Source organism: Podarcis filfolensis, assembly GCF_964270895.1.
Source record: "Podarcis filfolensis genome assembly, chromosome: 1".
Lineage (NCBI taxonomy): Eukaryota > Metazoa > Chordata > Lepidosauria > Squamata > Lacertidae > Podarcis > Podarcis filfolensis.
In genome coordinates, this window is record NC_139604.1 from 67,272,272 (window position 1) to 67,297,856 (window position 25,585).

The 25,585-nt window shown below is 42.1% G+C and overlaps 1 protein-coding gene across 6 annotated transcripts in view; it reads right to left on the reverse strand.

Moving 5' to 3' along the window:
• Positions 1–13,983, reverse strand: part of LMO1 (LIM domain only 1) — a 103,061-nt gene extending 89,078 nt beyond the window's left edge. The window contains exon 1 of one of the 6 annotated variants that reach the window (XM_083590458.1): positions 13,100–13,983. In XM_083590458.1, the coding sequence (XP_083446584.1) occupies positions 13,100–13,121 (22 nt within the window). In that variant the 5' untranslated portion in view covers positions 13,122–13,983. Of the gene's footprint in view, positions 1–3,810; positions 3,931–4,583; positions 4,725–4,815; positions 4,868–5,269; positions 5,863–13,099 lie in introns of those variants that run through there. The other 5 variants (XM_083590457.1, XM_083590461.1, XM_083590456.1 and 2 more) reach the window with 5 other exon arrangements.
• Positions 13,984–25,585: the final 11,602 nt, after the last annotated feature.

Consider the following 25,585-nt stretch of genomic DNA (forward strand, 5'->3'; position numbering starts at 1 on the left):
CATCTATTCCAAAGCAAAGAGATTTATCATTATAGGAGGACTGGTGGGACGCACAATATACAGAAGTGCCTGTTCAATGGCTCCATAATGTTGCGCATGCATATCGTTTTCTCAAAGTAGAAAGCAGTCAGAGTGGTGCTTAAGGTGACATTTTAGAGTGAGTCACTTGCTTTCCCCCCTCATCCATTTCTTCACTATCAATACACCAGATATCTCCCATTCCCACATTTCAATACCGTCAACACCCCACTTCAGGTTTGTTTTTACTCTGTAAGTGCCTTCTTAAATGCCCATAAGTGTGCTGCTAATGGTATCTTACATCAAGTGGATTGTCCTTTCTTGATCAATTTATCTGCAAGCTTTGACTTTCACTATTATTAGAGAAATCTACCCCAACGTCAAGTGCCTGGAGTTCTCTAACTAATCTTGATGCTTCCTGCTACTGTGACCTTTGTTCTGTTCAAGAGCTATGGATGCTACAATATGCTGATCAATGTCTTGCTCTATAACTGGCCGATGTTTCCAACTGCTAACAACCTTCATCCGTATCTACTCTCCTTTACATATTGTTACTTTTACTTAAAAAAAAATCATTCAAGAAAAACACAGTGCTAACTAAACAGTACGCCTAAGTAACACCAGCGATTTATGCCTTCTGCAATTCCAAAATGAAATGAATTAGAAGCATCAAACTGAAATCTACGTGCAAAGGCTGAATTTTCAAACTGAAGATTCCAACACTAGGATCTTAAACTCAAATACAGGATTTGGAGATTAGGTATAAATAGTGCTTTTCACAGAACCATAGAATTGTAGAGTTGGAAGGGACCACTAGGGCCTTCTAGTCTAACCCTGCAATGCAGGAATCATTTGCCCAACGTGGGGCTCTAACCTATGACCCTGAAATTAAAGGTTTCATGCTCTACCAACTGAGCTATCTTTTGCAGAAGTTTATGCTGTTGATGGAGTGATTTTTGGGGATATGCTCACGTCTCATGACAGATGAATATATTTGGAATTCATGTACCATATTGGCCCGAATATAAGCCGCACCTTTAAAAATTCAAGGGGGAAAGAGAAAAAAGACAATACCCGAATATAAGCCGCTGCCTTAAAATTCCACAGGCACTCACACCCCTTCCATTTTACCATATGTCTGTTTCAGCAGCGAAATTGTAAAAGCCAATTTTTGTAAGGTCGCACATTTAAGCCATACTTTAACTTTTCAACGGTCAGAATTTGGAAAAAAAAAGTGAGGCTTATATTCAGGCCAATACGGTAAAATTTGGGATTTTATTTAAAGTTCTGGAGACTCCATTTAGGAGCAAAATTCAAATATAAATACCAAATTTAAATGAATTCCAAATATATTCACTGTCATGGTGACCATTTGATCTAAGCTGTTGACCACCTTTTTGAATGACCAACTCATTTGACTTCCCTTGCCCATCAGACCTTATATAAAAACAGGGACTGGGCAGATTCAGGGTTTGATCTTTGCAGTTCAGGTTTCTGCTATTTCATTCTCTTCTTGGTATTAACGGGTGTACAGGTTTGCACCATTTTGTATAATAAGTATTTTGTAAAGGATTGCAAAAGCAGTTAACCTACCCATTGCTCTAAAAATTATTTGATATTCATTACTCCAAGCATCCAGCTTCCGGCAAACTCCCCCCCCCTCAAAAAAAAAGAAAAGAAATGTAAACAATGTGGTCCAAGGCTATCAGCAAATTAAACTAGGTAGTAGAGGCAGAGTAACTGTCAAAGTTCCTTTATTAAGGAATGGTTTTAAAACAGATTTATCAAAGCACTTGAATTTAACTTGATATGTGGATATTTAATTTGGCGGCTAGAGTGGGGTGGGAGTTCTATTATTTCTAGACTGCACTCCTCATTTACCCCTTTTACATATGAAACAATGTTTCTAAATTCCTGCACACAACTTCATTTTGTTTTCCTTCATGTATTAATTAGATTACACCACCACCCAAAAAATCTAGCAGAGATCTCAGGCACTGTTATGCAAATCCTATTGATTTCAGAAAGACCATCATGTCATGATTTTTTTTTTTTTTTTTTTTGGTCTTTGATACCAAACTCCGTCTCAACAGTGCAACACCTTCAACTAAGTGTGAACTAAAAGAAACAACAAGAAACTCCAACCATAGAAGATGTTGCTTTCCTCTGAACACTTGAAACTCTGAAGGGAAACAAAGAAATCAGTACAGTTATTGTGAATGAGTGAAAAAATAAGGTCAGCCTGCCAAATATTTCTTATTCACATGGAGGTTTGGGCCTGATCCTAATCATGTGTACTTGGAATTAAGAAACATAGGCTACAATGAACCCTCCTTTCTGATAATAATGTTTAGAATTATAAGCCAACAGCATAATGTATGCACTGCTTTCAATGAGCTTACTCTTCAGTAAGTGTGTATAGCATTGCAGCCTCAGTACTCTTATGATGTGCTTCCTTATGTATGCAGAGCTTACTCTCATGTAACTAAATTTGTTACGTTATATATATATATATATATATATATATATATATATATATATGCCATCTGTTCCGTGAACAACAATAGGTAAAAAGGTAAAGGACCCCTGGATGGTTAAGTCCAGTCAAAGGCGACTATGGGATGCGGCGCTTATCTTGCTTCAGGCCGAGGGAGCTGGCATTTGTCCACAGACAGCTTTCCGGGTCATATGGCCAGCCTGACTAAACCACTTCTGATGCAACAGAAGCACCATTTACCTTCCCACTGCAGCAGTACCTATTTATCTACTTGCATTGGTATGCTTTCGAACTGCTAGGTTGGTAGAAGCTGGGACAGAACAATGACAACAATGTTCATTCAGCAAGTGTCTAACATCAGCAAGCACTTTGAAATACCTTTGCTAATTCTGCCAGTTTTTTCAGGGGGAAAAGAGTGGTCTGATAGAGATGCTGTTGCCTATGGTGTGTGCACTCATCCCTTACTGGCTCCATGAAACAGGATTTGCAGGTTTTGCAGTGCTTCAAATACCTGAAACACCTCTTTGACCAAAAACAACACCGCGACAAAAGAAGTAAGTGGAGTTTCTGGGGTGCTTAACAAAAATGAGTGATACCACTTTCAACTCTCTTTGCAAAACTGCTATCTCTAACCTATACTAATCTATTCTAAATAACTATTTTGTTCATAATTTTAAACCACTTTGTTATTTGAAGCCACATCTATTGATTATTGAAGAGAGGCTAGAACAAATGTTGTTGGACGACTTACTTTTTAAGCACCAGGGCATTTTCATAAAGTCAAACAGAACTGGTAGAAAAACTTCTGTCATCACACATGTCCAGTTAATACAAAATTCTAGATGGCAGCTTTTACTCGTGCATATGACTGACAGCTCAAACTAAGAATTTTAGTGACACTGTAATACACTTAAATAAGCATCAAAGGAGTTTTAAAAATACAGTAAGGTTGCATACTTTCCTGAGAGTACGTCTCACTGAACTCTGTGGAACTCTCTTCTGAATAGATATGCATAGGACTGCACCAATATAAAGCATTGCACTGTTAAACTTATGTAAAGCAGATCAAAACAGTGTATGCATTAAATACTGCAGTACTTCCCAGGGGGGCTCCCAGCATCCAAATTAGGTACACCCCACTACATGCCAAGGAGAAAAACCTAAAAGATCTCTGGGCAGACACAAAATTTCAAAGAACTTCTGTCATCCTGAAACACACCAGTGCATTAACAATTTTCTTAAATGCAAGCGTGTTGCTTTTTCCTCTGTCCCACCCCACTCTCATGTTAACTTACCTTTGATAAAAGAGACATGAATGGTGCAATCCTATGCATGTCAGAAAGAAGCTCCAGCAAGTTCAACGGGACGTATTCCCAGATGCTTGTGTAAGACTGCTGCCTTAAAAAAACCCTGAGCTAGCCAATGTTGTAAATAGCAACCTTATGCAATCAACACTGCTTTATTTTAATATTCAGAGCTGCCTTAAATAATACACCAACTGCATGAAAAGTTATGTTGAGTACTTTCTTCAACAGCAACATTATTTATCATCCTAAGTGGGCTGGAAAAGAAAAATAATGCTGCTGCTGATATCTCCACTGAAAACCTGGCCATATCCAGTGTGGGATTTTTTTTCCACTCTCCCCATTGATACCCTAACACATACCCCAACCAACATACATGCTATTCTGCAACAGATAGCAGAAACAGATAGCAGAAACTGTCTGCTGTCACTTGGTAAATGCAGGAGACAACGTGCTTGTATGAAACCACCATATGAAGAACTAATATTTAACCTAACACACAACTTCTCCCTGGAAGTATGTTCTAGTTCACTTTGTGTCATTTTTGAGAAAATGAAACGAACAGTAGAGGGGAGGGAGGATTCTGAACTCTCACACTTCTTTTAACTTACTAGCTGCCCCTTCGCATTCCAAGCGCAACATTTCATACGCTACCCTTAAACTTGACCAACGATAATCTGTATCACAGGCACACCAAGACTAGCTGAAGCAGATATATCACACACACAAACAATGCTTGTAAACAGCATGTCTTTCTCACTTACCGTACTTTTCCTAGAAACCACCAGGGTTAAGTTGCGTCTCGCAGGTCATTTCACAGTCACACACAACTATGCCACATCTGCCTTTGAACCCTTTGCTGTACTTGTATGCTATTCATTTACTCTTTGCAAGGGATAAGTTAGCCTCAGAAATTAAAACAGGAGGAATTCACAAACACACACACACACACACACACACACACGTTTATGTTTAAAGAAATCAACTATTTCCTACCAAAATGTTTGTTCCAAGAGCCATTTAGTAGGTACATTCACAACTGTAATTATTAAGCTTATAGCTACAGAGAAAGAGAGGCGTTTTAGAGATGCAGAGTTCTGAATACTCTCTCAAGTAGCAAGCGAGGGGGGGAGAGAGGGAGAAACTACACTAAGATGATAAAAATAAATTCAGCAAGCAGGGTGGCAAGTAAGGGGGGGCCCTCCCACAGTTATTTTAAAATTAAACAGTTTTTAACTTGTTAGCCTTCACTAGAACCAAAAGTAAAGCAGCGTGAGTTGCTTCCCCCCTTTGCCGAGCAGCCAGAGCAGAGGAGGGAGCAAGCTGTTATATCAGACAGGGTCATAAAATGAACGGGAGACAGGAGACTAAAGCACGCTTAAGGTTCATTCGCTGCATGTAAGCAGCATACGTGAATATGCTGAGGGATGCCCACAAAATCTCAGCTCACCTACCGTCCTCCTTGTCCAGCACCATCATCTCAGGGTTCAGAGGAAGTCGGGGTGCAGACGCTCTGTCTCCAATAGCCTCCACTCAAGGCAGAAAAGAGCTAGTCTACGTGGGAGCCAAGATGAGCTGCCACGTACGGCTGATTGTCCTCTAGCAGTGAGAGAGCTCTAATTATCCAGTTGTCCAGCTTTTAACCTAGATTGCACTCAGTTAGAATTACCTTCAAAAATGAAGCACTTTGCAGATACAAAAGCAGTCTCACCTACTTTCGTACCTTGGAATTGCAAGGAACTAAAACTGCAATTTAGAAAAAAGGGGGGGTCAGAGCTGTTTCTTTGGTTCTCACCTTCTAAATGGCTCAATTTGCACAGTATAATCTGTTTTAATGTAATTGCATTTGATAGCCCATAACCTTGGCTGTTGCAACTATACAGCTTTCAGCCTTATAAAGTGTTTTCCCCTTGGATTTAAGCTGAATCTCAATCTAAAATTACACTCAAAGAGAGGGAGGAGGGGGAGAAAAATATCTGAGCCTAGCTACTGCTGCCTCTGCTTCTCCATTTGTGTGAGCTTTGCACCCTTGCTGCTGAATAAATGCACTCATTTCCCAGGGACACCCGCTTATTCTTCTGTCAGGTTTTAATGGAGAATTTAAAGCTTTCCAGCTCAGCAGCACCACCTGCAGCACCGTGTGCGCTATAACCAGAGAGCACCAACTACGTTGCGTTTCTATTAACTTTGTCGTTTTGATGCTCTCCATTTTCATTACATTGGTTCATTTATTTGATTGAGTGCACCTTTGATATGATGCTCAGTAGGAGAGAAAAAAATATCCTTAATATCTGTACAGTAAACTACCATCTGCATTATTAATCGTACTTAGACACACACATCCCCCCCCCACAAAACACACTTCTCTTTTTCTCCTGCTTACTTTGAAATAACTGGTTGCTTCTAGCAGGTCATAGTCTATCGTTCAGAAACACAGTTCTGTACTGTAGTAGATAGGAGTTTCAGGGCAGATCCCCCCAATTTCCCCCTCCCACTTTATTGAGATGGTAAAACACCCTCAGGCTGTTGTTTTAATATACAGTGTGAAATAACTTTTTGCAGTCTTACATGTGTGGGTGTGTATGGGTGCTATTTCACATGCATGGGTTCCCACAAAAAAAATTAGGTGGTAAGTCATTATGCAAAAGACTTTATCATCTGAATAATATATATGTGACTCTTCCACCCCAATCCTACAGTCATGTTATATTTCTATGTTTGAAAGCCGTTTTGGCAGCTTCCTCTGTAAAATCACTTTGTTTATTTCTAAAACACACCCCACTTTGACATTTTGACACAACACTGAAGACAAACTACAATATTCACATCAATATGCTTTAATCTAAAACTTGAACTCTTGGATACGGGGGAAGGTAGTGAATTGGGAGACCTTCTACTCATGATTTTTTCACTAGTAACACCTAGATATGATGAAGATGGGGAATCCTTTACTAGCTGGTTCTCGTCTGCAATTCATTCTTTCCGTATTGTCTCACTATGATAGTTTACAGTGCTGGTGCTGAAACCAAAATCTGAACCGAAACGCTCCCTAGTTGCACACATAAAACGTACTCTCAGAAGAAGCGTTCAGATTTTTCTATCACAAGAAACAAGGGTTACACTTACAGGATGAGGTTCTTAAGTACTCAGTGCTAAAGAACAAGTTTCCGACTGCCTTTTTAATCCCAGAAAACATTTCATTCCAGTTTCCGCTATACTTCTCCCTCTACTTTACAACAGATACAAGAGTCATCTTTTAAAAGCACGATAGCAAGCTCAAGCCAGATACCCTTAATACCTATTTTAATTAGATTCCTTATCCTCAACTCAAATGGCTTTGCCTTTCCCCTTCATTTTGAATGCTTAATCCTAACAGTCCTTGAACGTATTTGATGTTAAATAGATCATTTTGCATAGAGAATCATTTCATTCAATACTTAAAACTTCCCTTCTCATTTGGCCACTGCCCATCTGCAAACGAGAATTTTTTTTATGTTATAGCATGAATGCCACAACTGTCAGTGGGATTTTAATGCCACAATCCCAAAGGCACTTCTTTTCAGAAGGCATGCCATTATCATTTCCAGCAATCCTAAGCATCCATAGTTTTAGATCTGGTCTTTAAATGCCCTCAGAAAGCATCACTTTTGCCAAATTGAAAAAGTATACACAGCATCTATTTTGTCAGGTTTCATCCTGTTCAAGGTTCTTTTAAATGAATCTTAAAAGCAAATATAATACTTCTCTAACACATTGTTAAACTTTAATAGCTATCAAATTTTAAGTTTCTTGAAACACTGCTTCCCTCTTTATACCACCACAGATTTCCTTCAACAGTATCATTTAAGAGATATCCAGAGAGAGAGAGAGAGAGAGAGAGAGAGAGTTATTACATTTCATGGGAACAGGAGACTTAAATGTCCCCTAAGCCCATCCCATTATTTTAAACCTCAATTGAAACTACAATGAGAAGCAGTACGCCAACACAATTCCATCTATTAATTTTACCCAGTTCAACATCTCCTCCTCCACTCATTCTGTTTGGCATCCTCCCCCCCCCCCCGCCCATGCTCTCTAAAATGCTAATAAACTAAGGAAAGGATCCAGCCAAAGTTAAGCATTTTAAAAATCCCTTTGATCTCAATGGAAGAGTGAAGAGCCTGCTTTAAAATCTCTCCCCCTGAAATCAGTGTGAGTGAAAAGTGCTTAACTTCGGCCAAACTGTAGCCTCAAATTATTAACCGAAGCACCTTCAGTTAAACCAAGGTTAGAATGGGTCATATTATTCTGCACCGAATTGACTCAGCGAGCAGGACTTGAATCCTTTGCAATTCAAAAGCAGTCTGTCCATATTGATCCAACTTTGGATCTACACCTGGCACTGAGTTGGTTTGAACAGGCATAGTCACCCAAGAAGGAATAAAGATGAAGAAAATGAAATTCAGTTGTAACCTAGTCCACATGAGTATAACTTGAGTTTCTATACATTCCAGGTCATAGAATCTGCTCCTTCAGCCCTAATTTTTGACCTTTGCTTCTGTCCTAAAATAAGATTCCCCATCACTACCTCAATATCACATTCTATTGCATCAATCTAATCACATCAGATCACTCTGGACTTATAGGACGTGATGGTACCTCACTGACACAACTTGACATGGTGCCAGGAGACATCAAATCAAGACTGTGACAGTTTTGTCTTCTTGTCCTTTCACGTATTTGGAATATTATTGAGTCCTATCCCACAGAAATAGCCTTTTGCCTGGATGTTAATTAACAAGTTACTTATACAAAAAATGAGCATTTGCCAAAAACACGGACAAAAACACTGACAAAAAATATCAGAATTGCAGAATTGCACAGAACAGCAACTGTGCAAACTCTATGCTTCCAAAGGTGGGATAGAAAATTTAAAAATAAAATAAATATGAAGCCAGTTCTCCTCTCGTACTTCCGAACTAGATCTGCAGAAATCTTAGTAATACAGAAGAAATCAGTGCACTGCAGTCTTCTCCTAGCTAGAGAACAGCTTTTAAACCATTAGTGTTGCTAGTTTCTTAGAAGATATCAAAAACCAAAGTTTGTCAAAGGACAGCCCATAATATTAATGGCCACTCCAACACCCACTTTGAAGAGAACAACTCTTATTTCAGAATTTGACTTTATTAGGTTTTTTTAATTGCTGATACTTTATGAGATGAAATGATAAGACTGTTAGAGGTAAAGTGACAATTTGACCTTCTGCCCATAAACAAGACTTCCTGAAAGTATCATTAACACGATCTCTCCACCTTAGTTTACAGAGGAATACCAAAGGCCAATAAAAACTTCCACTTCTCTCACTTTTAATGTAGCAATAGGACATTCCCTTTAATGTTTGCAGATTAGCAACAACTGGAGCCCAATCAAGAAGAAAGAGAAATATTAGTGTAGAACAGCACGCAAACCCCCAATGGAGGGAGGGCAAACCTTCAAGTTTCTTTTCCCAGCTTCTCCCCTTAATTTCTGAGACACATTTCAACAGACGTAAATTTCTCTGCTGGAATAACTTCCTTACAAACAATTCTGAAAAATTTCCCAGGCGCCGCTTCAGTTTGTTACTCTGATCTCCACATCCCTCTCATCAGGGGTTTGTTCCTTAACATTTCTTCTTTTTAAGTGCATCCCATTCTAATTTCCTCTTTACCTTCACTACCATCCCCATTATTTCCTTTTATACAGCCATTCGTGAGAGCTCCTGGAAGGAGGGCTGTTGAGAACTGTCTGGATAATCAATGTTTCTAGTTTCACTTCCTTACACCACCATCATTCCAGCCCCTGAGCTCCTTATGTTTAATGAGTATGTCTGCAATACTTGAAAGAACCCAAATACCCCCATTAGGAAACTCTCCTTAGATCTCAGTCTTTCCTAGTAGCTCACCTGCTTCCCTTACTACCTCTGTGGAGGCAGCATCATGCTGTTTGACCCGTCAATCAGATTTAAACAGATATAGGCTGGAAGGCTCCCTTTGGCAAAAAAAAAAAAAGTTAAGGGAGGACAGAATGTCACCCAGCTTATTATTTAAAAGGATCAAGGAAAAAAAAGACCCATTTTTTTGTCTCGTAAAACAAAATTTGTAACATTTCAACATCACTCGGATGATTTGGTGCAGTTCACACCATCAAAACCAGAGCAGATGGAAATGCAAGTAAAATCCCACAGGAACAAAACAGCAATGAATTAACCTTGCTTAATTATACTGACATTAGTTAACCTCTTACATCTTTGTCTTTAGGGGAATAGACAAGGCGGAGGCTTTTTAAAATTCATATGTAGTTACTATGGGGATTCGACCCAAGTCCTAAATGAACTTGTTCATAGATATAGCCATTATTTGTTATGACGGAGGCCTAAGTTTTGATGACTGGGAGGGAAAACCTCAATTGCTAGAAAGCAAGATTGAGACAACAGTGTTTAAGTTTCAGATATCTGCTGGTGGGGGGGGGGGGGACATGATAGCAACAAAAGTTCCAGTTTGGGCATATAGACAACTAGGCATACCTACCCTGAAAAGATTTGAGATCTCAGTACCGGGGACAGAAATATATGCCACATTTCTCTCATAGAGATGAAAAGATATTTAATTCCTACCTGGTAATAACAATTTTAAGAGCTTTTAGCAACCAGGAGCTAGGGCTTGATTGATTGATTGATTGATTGATTTACTTTGCCCCTCAGCCTTGCTCTATGGCCTTACAAATAGCATATAAATTTTAACTATCATGCATTTTTCAATGTATGACAGCCAGATTCCTCTCCTGATTAGTGCACAGCCATAGATGGGTTAACCTCTGTAAGTGCGCAAAGTTCTGCCCTCTGGTATTAAGGCAGAGTCATGAAACAGGCACAGGATTGTGCTCCTGCTCCCCCCCCCCCAGCCCCAGTTTATATTGTTGGTTCTCAGCTTTCATAACTGGGTACATCAGTTAGAGAAGGCAGCGCTTCCATTTTATTAAGCTTTACTCAGAAGATACATCCTTGGAAATGGAAAGTGTATGCAAAGCAGGAGGATGAAACTTTTCTCTTACCATTATGTTCTTGCAGAACACATAAAGGGATGCTACTTTAACAGTACTTTCATGGGGGGGGGGAATGGGATGGGATGACGACTTCATGTCCCAAACTTCATGTCCTCCCATAACTTTATCAAGGCCAAAACATCAGTTTACATCTAAGGACAGCATTTCTCTTTCATGGCCCTGAGCATCTTTTGATGCTTAAAGATGCAATGTAATGTCCTCTTACTTGGAAGTAAGCTCCAATGAAGGAAGCCTTTCCAGCCCTATAACTGAGTAACTAAGGAGAAATTATGAGAGAGCGCAACTCTGTGTTGAAACACCGGTGCTGCAAAGGAAAAGCATCAGTGCTCCCTAGCTAAGCTCTGTGAGGGAATATTTATGCCCTGATGCTTCGAATGAAAACTCAGGAGAGGAAAAGGTTGCTCATGAACGCGCCATGCAAAAATGGTACAGCGCCAGACCCTCTCACATACTAAAAGAACAGTTTCACATATTAGGCTAGGAAACCATGGGAGGGGAGAGGACTCTCCTGCCTGGCCACTGTGAGAACAGGATGCTGGACCAGGTGGGCCAATGGCCTGATTCAGCACTCTTCTTAATGTTCTCATGAGTTTGCAAGCAAATTTCACCCTCAGGCAGGAGCCACATCCAATCTGGTTTTCATGTGTCTGTGCTGTACATGGGTTTTTGGACACCTGTTTGTTTACAGTAACACTTGTACATGTTTTAGGTGTACACCTTGAAACCTTAGGTGTACACCTAAACAAAAACAAAAAACAGCAACCCAACACATGTTGAGATGCAGTGATATCCAAGGATGCTGCATTCTGAGAAGTATACAGTACCAGCAATCTTTTTCCCCAGCTGCAAAAGCAGAAGAGAGATTTGTCTCATAAACTTAAAAGGACGCACTCTCACGAAGCACGTAGGTTTTTCCAAAAAAAACACCAAACCCAACAGTAATCCTTGTGCAACGAGCAAGAGAAGCTTTATTAGGTTTGTGCTGACAAATAGTTTTGTTGTAAAAAGAAAAAGAAAAAGCAACATATTCTTGCGGGAGAGGAGGAAAACGAAAGCTCAAGCTTTGCTCCATGACTTTTATTGTGTTGTTGTTTTTAAAGTGCAGCTGGGACAAAGGCCGCCTCAGATGGTTAACTCAAAAAAGTGCTACAGCCGGGTCTGACAGCTAAAATTACTGCTTAAGTAGACGCCACTGTTCTTAACTTATCCTCGCTCGAGTCTCAACACACGCCAACTTCCAGGAGCCTATTTACCCCTTGGGAGAGCTCCCTCCGTCTCTTCAGAGGCGACGTCCCTTCCTCCTCCTCAGCAATTGCCCTTTTCATTAGCTTATATAGTCTTTTTAACTCTCGCCTCCAACTCCGGCCTTCCCTCGCTACCCCCAAGTGAGCCCTGCCTGAATTCCCAGCAAGTCTTGACAATAACCACACGCTTCTTCGAAACTTGCACGCAGTTACCACTCTCCTCGCTCCCTCCCTCTCCTCTCCACGCACACCTTGTCCCCTCAGCTCGGCCTCAGAAGCGCTCTCTCTCGAACATTTAAAAGTAGCCCCGTTTCCCCGTTGAAAACACCCGGGAGCCTTTTGGCGAGGCCGTTTAGCCAAGCCGGCTCTCCTCAATAAGAGGAGGCGGGGGAGAGAGAGCGAGGCAAGGTGGCGACATTATTTCGCGAGAGGAACTAATGGGTTTTTAAAGGACAGGCGAGCTAATCCGGGGACGGGAGAAGAAAGTGGCAGAAGCAGACGCAGCAGGCGGGAGGGAAGGACGGGACTGGCTTCCCTTCGCAACATGACAATTTCGGGGTCCTGTGAGGGGGGAGAGAGACAAGATAGCAGCGCCCGGGCAAATCCTCGGAATCCTGGCACCGAAGGCGGGAGGGCAAAGCGAGAGAGAGAAGCCGCGGGCTTCTTCTTTGCACAGGCGCCGAGGGGACGGGCCGTGCACTTTGCAGAAATGTCCCTCAGCCAGCCCCGCGCGCGCACGTCGCCCGGAGGCAGCCTCTCTCTCCGCTCGGGCGGCTCTGGTGCCTTATTGCCAGCTGCACAGCAGCAGCAGCAGCAGCAGCAGCAGCAGCGAGGAAGGCACGGAGGGTGGAAAGGGCAAGCGGGAGCCACGCTCGCTCCTCGCCACAGCTCCCCCCCCCCCCCCGCTTCTGCTGCTGCTGCTTCTTCTCGCCCACCCCGCCGCACCCGCCACCTACCGTCCTCCTTGTCCAGCACCATTGTGGCGGGGATCGGCTGCCTCCGCCGCTCCGTCTCCGTGGCCGGCTCGCCCTCCAAGCCGCCGGTTCGCTGTTCCTCCGCTCCGTTGGAAAAAGGGCAGGCGGCGGCAGAAGAGGAGCACGCGGGGGAGAGAGAGGAGTGTTTGCAAAGCGGGCCGCCCGGGAGGGGGAATGCGCCCGGCTCGGCGTCCTCCCTTCTTCTTCTTCTTCTTCTTTCCCCCCTCTCCCCCCCACCCCGCCCCACACTCTCGCCTTTTCTTTCCTCCGCTCTCCCCCTGCCGCCCACCCCACCCCCCTTTTGCACATGCACACCCCGGCCAAGCCGGCTACAGTTGCACGACTTTTAACCCAGATCGCGCTCAGCTAGAATTACAGGAGGCGAACCCCCGAAGAGCCAGCTCGCTCTTGCTCGATCGCTTTCCCTCTCTAGCTTTCTCTCTCTTTTCCCCAAGGCGGCGGCGGCGGCAGCAACCTCAGAGACACCCACCCTCCTTCTGGGGCTGCAACTCGAATGCCAGTTTGGAAATGGCACGATTCGAGAAGAGGAGGGAGACGAATCGAGGGCTCTCTCTCTCTCTCTCTCTCTCTCTCTCTCTCTCTCTCTGTCTCTCCTGCTCGTCCCTTTCCCCGTAACCTCCACGCAGTCGAAATAATAACAATAATAACAATCAGAGCCCCCTAATGATCCTAATGCAAGCGCATGGGATCCTCCGCTAAACCCTCTTTGGCTGTTGCTACTGCAGAGCCGGACAAGCTTCTAAAGTGCTTTTCTCTTGATTTCACTCTAAATCTAAAATTATATTCAAAAGAGGAGCGGCGGCCGGGGGGGGGGGAAGGCGGAGGAGAGGCTGGAAAGATGCGAGCCTATCGCTGAAGCAAATGCGCTTGCTTGCTGCCCTTTCTCTCAATTTATGTGCCTGCACTCTCTCCTGCTGCTGAATAAATGCACACATTTCCCAGGGACCCTCAGATTCCCCTGTTAATTAAATCAATTCATTATGCTCAGATCTGATTAGCAACCCCCCTTCCCCCCCTCTTTGAATCAATTATTCAATACACAAACATAATTGCCTGTGCCAGAGGTGTCTAAGTATTAGCTTATTTAACTCCAAGGACACTAATTACCCCTAGGGCAAGGGAACTTTTCTCATTAATTCTGACAAAACACAAAAGCACAGTTAAAGTGGGTGTGCGTGCGTGCATATACGTGCGTGTGTGAGAGAGAGGGGGGAACGGGGGGGCAGAGTGTGTGTATAGCTGGGGGAAAGAAGCACTGCTGACACACGTGCTCCAGTATAAATAAGCGCTATTTTCTGCCTACCTATTGCATCCGATTATTCCCCACTTCTCCCCCCACCCTGCCTTGCTTAACTTTCTCGAAGTACAGAGTCAGAGTTGAATTGCAATGAACTTCGGTGACATGGTTGGGTTGGAAAGCGTTTGCAAGTAATATTTGTTTTTCTTTAGGGTCTAAGGGAGGATTTCAAAATAGTTGTTTATCAGAGCAGACAACTGTGAAAAATCTCTAAGCTTTCTGTTACAAAAAAAACCCGAAAAAGCCGTGAAGGAAATAGCCCTATGAAAGCAACAAATGACACATAATTTAGCATGTAGTGGTAACAGTAGTGAATTGTTTACAATCTGAATTAATGTCAGTGCCCACTATTAATGTACTTGCTTCCCACGTTTACCATATAATGGGCTTGATTTTCCATTAGCAGAAACTAAAGTGCTGAAAAGAGACTAGGCAGAACTAATACAAACTGAAATCAACAATTATAGGCGAGCGCATACACACTCTTTCGTCTCCTCTTTCTCTTGCTCCCATAGTCTATTTTGGATATAGAACTTGGTGCTTAGAAGGCACCTCTTCTTCTTCTTCTTCTTCTTCTTCTTCTTCTTCTTCTTCTTCTTCTTCTTCTTCCTGTGAACTTCAGTCTTTTAAAAGGAGCTGCAATTGTCTCCACTGCTACCCACCTCTTTGCACCCAATTAGGAATTTCCTCTTTCTATTGTTGCTGTCCCCATTGTGCACAGAAATATGGAAGGTACTCTTTTTGTTTCCTGATGCAGTGCATGAGCTGATCCATTAATCCATTTGGCTATATATATGTATATATAAACCCCTAATATTAACTGCTCATCCCGGGTTTTAGAGCATCTGCCAGCCCTTTAGTTTTCAACTATTGGTTCAGGATGGTTCCTCTTGATGAACCACGTTCAAATTATGGACCACTTGGAAAGAGGGGGGGGAGGAACCCACTAATTGCAGCCATTGCAGCTTAGGTTTTTGTTTTTGGTCCCCGACCCCCAATCCCATATTTTCACATTCACCCATGTCAGGACTTCCATGATTAAACCGGCTCATTTGGCAACTCTGCCCATTATCTTTAAAGCACACCTTGTCCGTATCACTTAAAGCCAAGGAGGAAAAAAAGCTGGCAAGATAGTTGCCAAGTGAGCTTAACTGAAGTACACTCATTGCTTTTGCAAGTATAAATATGACTTGGAATATAGCACTGTGTTCCATTAGCTCAGGATGTGTTTCTAGGAGCATGCGGATAAAATGTCTTCAGCTTTGTAACACAACAAACCCTGTTAATTTTCTGGTCTTTAATTTCCAGTGGATGGCATATACTGCACCCACAGGAACTTGACCTGCTTAACTCAATGAATCACATTTTGAAAGAACACAACAGAGCTGGAGAAATACCAAACCGTGGAGAAATCATTTTGCAGCAGGCTCTTTTACAATAGGATAAAACTTGTCGGGTTTGAGCCTTTCCAGGAAACTTTCATTTGGACTGTAGCAATGACTGATCAGTATATAAAAATTCACTCTCTTTCTTTGTGGTTTGCTATAAGCAGTGGTCTTAGTGAGATGCTGTTACCAAAGCTGGGATATCTTTCATAGTCACAGTGATGTGGAAAAGTACTATTGCAAGTTCTACTATAGGCTGCCAGCCTTCTCCAACCGGGTGCACACAACACTCCATAACTTTAGGGATACAGTTCCCATCATCCCTGACCATCAGCCATGCTTGTCAGGTGGATGACAGTTATGATATGAAAGATCAGGAGGGCACCAGTTTGGGGAACCAATCTAGGGTCTAGACTCAAAAGGCAGCATGGTTGAACACCTGTTGACCATGGTCAATGCTCAGAGATTAGAGGAGCTGTAGTCCAGCAACAGCTGAAGGGTCAAAGGTTTCTCACCCTTGTTCTAGGGCAGAGTTTCCCAAACTTGGGTTGCCAGCTGTTTTTGGACTACAATTCCCATCATCCCTGGCCACTGGTCCTGCTAGCTACGGATGATGGTAGCCGTAGTCCAAAACCAGCTGGGAAACTCTGCCTAGGGAATATGAATAAATGAAGCAACCTCATACTGAATTGGACCATGGGCTCATCTAGCCCAAGACTATATATTCTGACGGGCAGTAGCTTTGTTGCAGTCTCAGTCCTATGATCTGAGATCCATTAAAGGAAGATGTCACGGGCTGAAGCTGGAACCTTATGTACATAAAGTATGCATTCTGCTTCTGGGCTATGCCCCTTCCCTAAGGGAGAATTCAAGTTCACAATCTCATGGGCGGAAACATACTTGAAACTACAAACTGAGTAGTGTTGCATTTAGTCCTGTTCTCAGATATGAATTTGAATTCATCATTCAAGAAGGGGATGCTTACCACCAATTTAGACTGACTGAAGTCACAAAGGGGCGTGGGGAGAGAATAACTAAAGCATAAAATGAGATTATTCTAACAGCTGTAATTACATAATTACATTGCCATTTGAAATGCATACCCTAACCTCTGCACTTCCATTTAGAAGGAGTTTTAAATACTCTATCTTTACTGCATTCCAATTTATTGCATTGATGAATGTAAAGATCCCTGCTTTAAGATCCTTCTGTACACTACATGTACATGTACTGCACAAGTTTATGAAATTTTAATAATCAATTAAATACCCAAATATCTGTAGGCTTGGGTCTTTCCACACTTCTGGAAAGGGAATGTCAAAGGGAAAATCTTTGAAACAAGTGAGACAAAACTGGTGGGAAGTTTGAGAATGAGGTAGAGATAATTTGCCCATTCCTAAGGTAGTCCTGACATTTTGGCACTAGAGTATATTTTCATAATCTCTGCAGGAACATTATGATAATACAAGCTGGGGATCTCCAATAAATTGTGCAAGGAGGGGAATTACTAGAAAATCCCTCTTCAACAGCAGAATAGTGCACTGCTAAGTTGTACTTACAGTAGTCCTATTGAAATTAATGGACATAACTTAGTCATGTTCATAAATTTCAGTGAATAAGACTTAGTTGACTTACCACCCCTAAGATATAGAACTAGCTTCCTGCTCCCCTAGCCCTGAACTTCAGTAGCCTAGCCTTATAGTAAAATTGCTTTATCATGTGACTACTAAGGTTCAAAGCTGGGTGAGTATTAAGCAGCTCACCAAGATCCAAACCTATGTGGGGTGTATTCATCTCTGCCTCCGTGTAGTATGTATGAGTCAGAAGGAGCCAGCAAGATGGGTTCAGAAAGCAATCCAGGAGGCAAAGACCTGGATGCCATATCATGAGTGGTTGATACAAATGGGCAGTGCCATGTACCTGGTCTCCTGACAGCAGAGGCACTGCCACTTACTGGGCAGGAAGTCAGTGTGTGTGTGGGGGTGCATCAGTAGAGCCTATCTGTTTCTCTTCACTGATTGCTGGTAGTATGGGTGTCAGGAATCGCTGATGATTAGCCCTTGTGGTGAAGCCCAGAACTGCAGCTTTTCGGTGAAGAACCTTCCAAGCTCTAGACTAGCTCCACCCACCTGATTGGCCATCTCCTGGGCAGGAAGTAGTGTAAGAGTTCTTCCTGTCTAGGTGGCGGTGTTCCCGAACAAGTGGTTTTCTGTCTAGGTCTTGCTGAACAACTGGTGTGCTTCTGGTCTAGCTCTTTGGTTCTGCCTCTTGGTTCACTCTCTGATCCCGATTGCTCTTTGGCCCTGACTCATGGTTCCCATCTCTGCCGCTCATTGCCCTTAGCAATGGAAGAGTTTGGGGTGGAAACTGAGGCGTGTGTGAGATAAATTAGGACTGGAGAAACTGTTTCTTCCGTCCATTTTGTTCATAGGATTTATACTCTGCTTTTCAAGAAGGCCATCCACAGAGTGGCTTACACATTTATTTTAAAAATACAAATCCAACATCTATAATAAAACATACAGTCAGCAACAACAATAATAAAATCAGAAGTAGCATAAAACAACAATAAGAAACCTCCATTTATAACCCCACATTTAAAGCTGTAGAGAAGAACTAGGTTTTCAAGGCACTCGGATATACAAGAGAAGAAGGGTGCCTGATCTCTAGAAATTGAAGGTGACTTCAAGTATTCAGAAACCACTGCCGGGCTTTTGGGCATTCCAGCTTTGCTGCCCAGCTTAGAGGCATGATCAGAAACCATGCCTTATTCAGTATTAAAAGGAAGGGAAACACGTGACTTGCTAGATACTGTTATTGTTTGGTAACAGCTTTATTGATTTTTTAAAATATTTCTGTATCCCGTGTACAGAGAAACAAGAAATGTAAACAAACCCCATAATAATAACAAATAAAGGAAATGACAATAGATTATCACAATATTGTGTCTACTATAATCAAACTTTTCAGATGCGGTTGGACTTTATCTCTTATATTCTGACATCTGGCCATGCTGGCTGGAGCTGATGGAAGTTGAAGTTCACAATATCTGGAGGGCCACAGGTACCCTCCCTCCCCTGCAGTATGAGAAGACGCAAATTATTCACAGCAAAATGTTGCAGGGCTCCCGGCAGACTAGAAGTGGAATCTGACGTTGCTGTTCAGGGCTCTCAAAAACTTACATCTTTCCGAGCATCTTCCCCTGTCCTTGAGCTGAATTCTGAAGCCTTTGCTTTTGAGGTTTCCAAATCTAGTTGGGCCTGTGATCTAGATATACGTTGAAGAGTTTTCCTGATAAGATATAAATACACATCCAGCCTTCACTGACTGGATGAAGTTAACTCAATTCAAATATCCCTTTCCTTTGGAGTAATATTCACATGAATCCAGCCTCATAATGTTCTCCTGACTTTATCAATTGTAGCTTCAAATATATCACACCTCCCACTGCCTTCTGGTGGGTCCCAGAACCTCCAACCTTTCTGAGAACTTGGATGAATTCTGAGCTCAGCTTCAGAGTTATTGCTTGGGCTACAAATGATTCTATCAAATCCCTGATTTAAAGTAGTCCTGTTAAATTCAGAGAAATTTGTGTGCATTATACAAAATGTGGCTCTTTCAGGTGCTCTAAATTTCCAAAATCACATGCTATCTCACCTCAGACTGGAGGGATCTTAGGCAGGTCACAATGTTAGGCAAGTTCCCAAAAGCTATACAGTTCTACACTCACTCAAGTTCCATTGAACTCAATGAGCTTATGTCTGAACAGATACTTATATGATTGTTCTGCCAGTCCCATCTTTGCACCATGGCATGGGGATGACTTATTTTGCAGGGTTTTCTGTAAGGGAATATTGCAGTAATGGATGTGAAGCACTTCAAACACTCTGAATCTATATAAAAGTGATGCATTATTTCATCTTGCATTTGTGTTTTACGGGCAACACATATTATGGCTAGCACATTAGTGCTGTTTTCATGTCGGAAAACTTTTTCTGAAGTGTTTGCTTTACTATACTGTTCACTGAAAAAGGCAGATTCAGGTGGGGGTGTAGGGTGGTAGGGTGGAGAACTGTCTGGGAAAGAGAGAAAACTTTCATATACTACAACCTTTCCAAAAAGCTGCCTCAGACTGAATGAAACCATTGGTCCATGTAGCTCAGAACTGTCTGCAACAGCCATCTCCAAGCTGGTGTCATCCAGATGTTTTGAACTGCAACTCCCATCAGCCCCAGGTCAGGACAGGCCAATGGTCAGGACAGATGAGAATAGTAGTCTGAAACATCTGGAGGTCATTAGGTTTGGGAATGCTGATCTATACTGGCTAACAGTGATTCTTCGTGATTTCCAGTAGGAGTCTACATGATGTTGGCATACCTCTCAACTGTCCCGGGATGCCCCCCCCTTTTTTTGCACAAGAGTATGGCGGTCATTTTGGGTGCCCTGATCTTGCCCTAAAAAAGGGCTTTTCTCGGGGCTGTGATTTCCTCTTTATTAACCCCTTTCTTGCAAATGGTGATGGGACTGAAGCTGGCAGAGATTGGCTTGCTGAAGGATGCCTAGTGAGTTTATGGCAAAGGTGGGGATATCCTAGTAGCTTAGTCCCTTGGCTACTAGGCTGCACCAGATCTCCAGTAGCTCTGCCAACTCATCAGAACAAACCGCTGCATTTTTCAGGGACCGTGTAAGGAAAACGCTTTATAACACATAACAAGATCTGTTCTCAGTTCAGAAAGAACTTAAGACATGTATAAGTCTGTTTCTCAGTGGGATTTCTGCAGTGCTAAAATACTGTCCTGTATGAGCTGGGGTTTGTGTTTTTTAGCTTACCATCAAAATCTACTGTATTTAATTGCATATGGAATTTGGACTTGATCAAGCAAAATAGGCTTTCCAGCTAAAAATGAAAGAATTCTTAAATCTTTAAGTACAGAGTATTTTTGTTGAATCACTTGTGTCACAGTGTTATTTCTGACACTCCAAAAAAATAAAAACGTGAAGGATAACTCATAAAACTAGACCCTCTAGAGAATGTGTGTGTGGTGCCTCTATTGGAAAAGGTAAAGGACCCCTGGACGGTTAAGTCCAGTCAAAGGCGACTATGGGATGCAGTGCTCATCTCACTTCAGGCTGAGGGAGCTTGCATTTGTTCATAGACATCTTTCTGGATCATGTTGCCAGCATGACAAAACAGTTTCTGGAGCAGCAGAACATCGTGACGGAAGCCAGAGCGCACGGAAACACCATTTACCTTCCTGCTGCAACGGTACTTATTTATCTACTTGCACTGATCTGCTTTCGAACTGCTAGGTTGGCAGAAGCTGGGACAGAGCAAAGGGAGCTCACCCCGTTGCAGGGATTTGAACTGCCGACCTTCTGATCAGCATGCCCAAGAGGCTCAGTGGTTTAGACCACAGCACCGCCCGTGTCCCTCTATGACATAAGGCTGGCATATTGGCTCGTAGGCTGTGCAATCTATGGTGACCTTCTCTGGGAATTCACAGGTATTAAACAAAGTACAGGATGTGGCTTCACTACAGCCTACAGCTCCCTGAGTATCTGCATTATGATATTGGAACCAACTTAAACTGTGGTAGGCGATATTCTCAGAATACTCACACATGCACAGGCATGGTAAAATTAACATTGATGGGTCTGCACCAAAAAACATGCTCTGTTAATTTATTCAGTGTCTTAAAACTGTACCAAATAATAATAATAATAATAATAATAATAATAATAATAATAATAATAATGCATATTGGATTGTCTTTTAAATATGCATTCAATAGGATTACATATCCCATAGTTGGGTGAAGGAATAAAGAGAATCTTTCCCACCCAATTTGGTACATAATGTGCAGTCCCCTGAGATTTATCTCCTGTTTCCACCAAAGTTTTCCTTTTTTTAACCAAGACTTAAAAGGCTGTGTCTCCCCACACTCTGGGCCAACTAATCAATAGATGTCCCATATAAGGCATGTTCTGTACTCAATACATATTAGGCTGTTTGCCTATTTTTTTAATTTTTTTTTAACACCTCATATCCCACCGATTTTTCAAAAGAAAATCAAGGTGGCTAACAAACCACCAAACATCACAGAGGCATTGAAATATGCACTCAGTCCCCATTCCAACCCTAGTCAGAAGATCAAAATATGGGTGTAAAGCCACAATAACAAATTCTAAGACAGTCACACCAAAATAACCCAGGAAAAGAAATGAATCAGCCTTTTTAAAGCCCCATGTTTTAACTAGCAACCTGGCCTGGTGCCCCTCACTTGGTAAGGAGTTCCACAGGGCGCTGCTCCAACCAAAAAACCATGGTTACCTGCAGCCATTCCTCACAGAGTTGAGGAATCTGGAGCAGGGGGCCTCAGCTGATGGCTGGAGCATGCAGGGAAGAACCTACAGAAGAAGGCGGCCCAGGTCTCAAGTCTTTGGGGCTTTAAAGGTTAATGCCACCTGTTGGTATTTTGTATTCTAGCCCACGGTAAGTAGTGCAGCCACATACCAAGGAGAACAGGACTTCTTAGGAGCCCAATAGTAGGGAGATTCCACCAGAAGGTTCTACTATCAGCCTATAATGAAGAGCATTATACCAATGGCTCAGCAGTACACCTTTTGAATTTCTGTAGATATAATGTAGTTACCCTGATAGTTAGGAAGTCACACATGACCCATATGCTGGCTGTGGATGGAGTACCGTTGATGTTTCTTTTTGCTGGATTAAACATTGGGGTCCTGTTGCCAGAATTTAGTTTGAATCTGAAGACATTGGATCCTCTTGATCCATTAGCTACGTTGGGGAGGGAAAATACACCGCTTGTGACTGCAAGTAGTCATCACTGTTTTCCCCAACCCAAGTATCAGATTTCTTTCCACATCTGGATTTAGAAAATTAGTGCAGAAGGTAGAATAAGAAAAGAGCACTGACATTGGACAGCTGGAAGCTCTGCAATTTGTCAACATCCTACTGGAAGGCTTAGAAAGCTATATGGTGTGTGCCTTGCCAGTGATTCATAATAGACAATAGGTGCACTGAGATGGGGATAATGTTGATTGAAGACTGTGGGGCAAGACTTTTAAGATTTTTTTAAAAAAAATCATGAATTTAGTGTCTTATTTGGAAAGCTTTAGTTCTGCTTGTGCTCCTCTCCTCTCTTTTCAGCTGGGAGCTTGCACCGAAAAGCTTGCCATGCATCCGATGGCATTTGAAAGGAACTGATTATCTGAGTAGATCAATGCAGTTGGATGGAAGGCCAGAATGGTGCAGAAGGAAGAGAGCTGAAGGTGGAAGACTGCAATGCAATGCAGTTCTGTCACTCAGCTGTGAAGCTTGATGCTTTGGGCAAGGCAGGCACCATTTATCAGTGCTTTGTAGGGTAGTTGTGAAGATTCATGGCATGATGTAACTGGTTCACCCAATCCTACACCAAGTCTCTAGCAACAGTGAAAGTTGGAAGAGGGCTGGGTGAACTTAAAGAGTTTGCACACTGCAGTGTACACCCCAGCTTTCTACAAGCCAAGCCCAAATGCCACCAGAGTTTGGCCCTGGCTCATTAAAAGTTTGCCCTAGTGCCATCACTCCCAATCACTGCAGTAGCAATGCCTCCCCTTTCCCCCAAGCTTATCTGGCTGTGGCTTCAGAGAGACCTTTCTGTTGGTTTCCATTCCTCCCTGCTTGACATCTGGAATGCTGACATAGAGACTCCCAGGCTAGTCCAATCTAGGGATGGTTCCAAAATTCTCTTCATCTGAATTCTCTCCCAATTTTGGAGTTCCGAATGAACTGGTTTCAAAGTGGAACCAATGTATAAGGAATTCACTAACTGTTCCTCTTTTATTTTGGCATATGCACTGTGCTGCAGCTTTCTGTTACTTCCATTAATTCATGTATTTCCTCCCCACACTCCTTAACACACGTGTTCAACTGAAAAATGGAGACTTCGCTGTAATTGTACACATAATGGGCGGGGTATAAATAAATTGTTGTTGTTGTTGTTGCTGCTGTTGTTGTGATGAAAAATAAGACGGTTTTTTGCTTTTTAATTGCAAAATGGTGGGTTAATAAAGACGAGAAAAATCTTCTTGTATTCTGTACACTTGTATGCTTTGGTAAAGTACCGCAAAAAGCAAACTCAATGCAACTGCGCGTGTGCTTGCACCAAGTTGCCTTTGTGAGATCTTTTGCTAAGGTGCAAGAACTCATGAGTGCACCACACACAAAATAATCTTAATGCAATATTATTTATTCATTTCAAATATCCAAAGGGCTATCACATAGAAGAGGACAAAGGACTTGCTCTTGGTCACCTCGGTGGGCAACTCTGATTTCAATGGAGTTTAGTCATAGGAGAGTAGCTTGTGTCGAACATTCGGACAAACTTTCTAATAGTAAAAGCTGTTGGACAACAGAACCAATAACCTGGCAGTGTGGGAGGACAGCTCTCTCTCCATTGGAGGTCATCATCCGGAGACTAGATAGCTGTCTGTTGGCAATGCTCCATCTATGAATCTCCCACATTGACCAGAGGCCTTCAGCTTCATGGTTCTGTTCCAAACATTTATATAGCACTTTTCAAATACCTTTCAAAGGTGCCTCTCAAAGCAGTTTCAGGAAAGTCATACAAAACATAATTTTTAAAAATTAAAAGCCTCTGCCAGGACAGAGGTTAACTTAAGAAGTTAGAGTAAGGAACGGTAACTATTGACCCAATGAAAGAATATAGAATTTCTCGACTTTGCTTAACCCTGGAGCAAATTACATGTCAGTAGCAAATGTTCGAGAAACACAAAAGTGATGCAAGCCAGCCAAGGAGATTGTGGGTTCCTCTTAATTATATTCTCACTCCTCTTTAATTTTCTTCTTCTCTGTACTCTCTACTGTTGCATTAATTGACAGTTCTTCCTTGTTCCCCACCAAAACTGTGTCTCCGTGAGCTTTCTAGTCCCCCCCCCTTTTCCTTTTTGACTGGTTCAATTTCTTGCTATTAATTCACCATAAGGTCCCAGGGTGGGTCACAGAAATCACATAACACATTCCAGAAAACCATTAAATAAAACAAATAATTAACACAGCACGATAATTAGAAGTCAGATAACAAAATCCCACCATAAATCAGCAGCCTCAACACAATATATAATTAGCAAATCAGTAACACAAAACCTAGTGGTTTCAAAGGCCTGTGCAAAAAAGGTGTATCTTCAGCTGCTGCCAGAAAAACATAACCATGGTGCAAGATGCTCCTCTGGAAGTAGATAGTTCTAAGGGTAAGGGGCCAGCACCAAGCAGACTCTCTCCCTTACATCCATCCCTTGTACCACAGCTGCAGTTGGGTCAACAAAGAGGGCCTCTCCTGAAGCTCTTAAGGCACATGCACGTCTCATAATAATAATAATAATAATAATAATAATAATAATAATAATTATTATTATTATTATTATTATTAATACCCCACCCATCTGGCTGGGCTTCCCCAGACACTCTGGGCGGCTTCTAACAAAACAAAACACTAAAATACAATAACCTATTAAACATTAAAAGCTTCCCTAAACAGGGCTGCCTTCAGATGTCTTCTAAAAGTTCTTGCTCTTCCTCTATTCCAATTCTTCACCCATATTTGCTTTTTCTGGAACCATTACATCCTCTTCAATTTTGTGCGTCCATGGGATGAAAGAGAGCGTAGATTTCTCAGAAGGAAAAGTATGTCATCACATTTTCCGTATGTATTTATTTTGAACTGTTTATTGCTCAACCATATT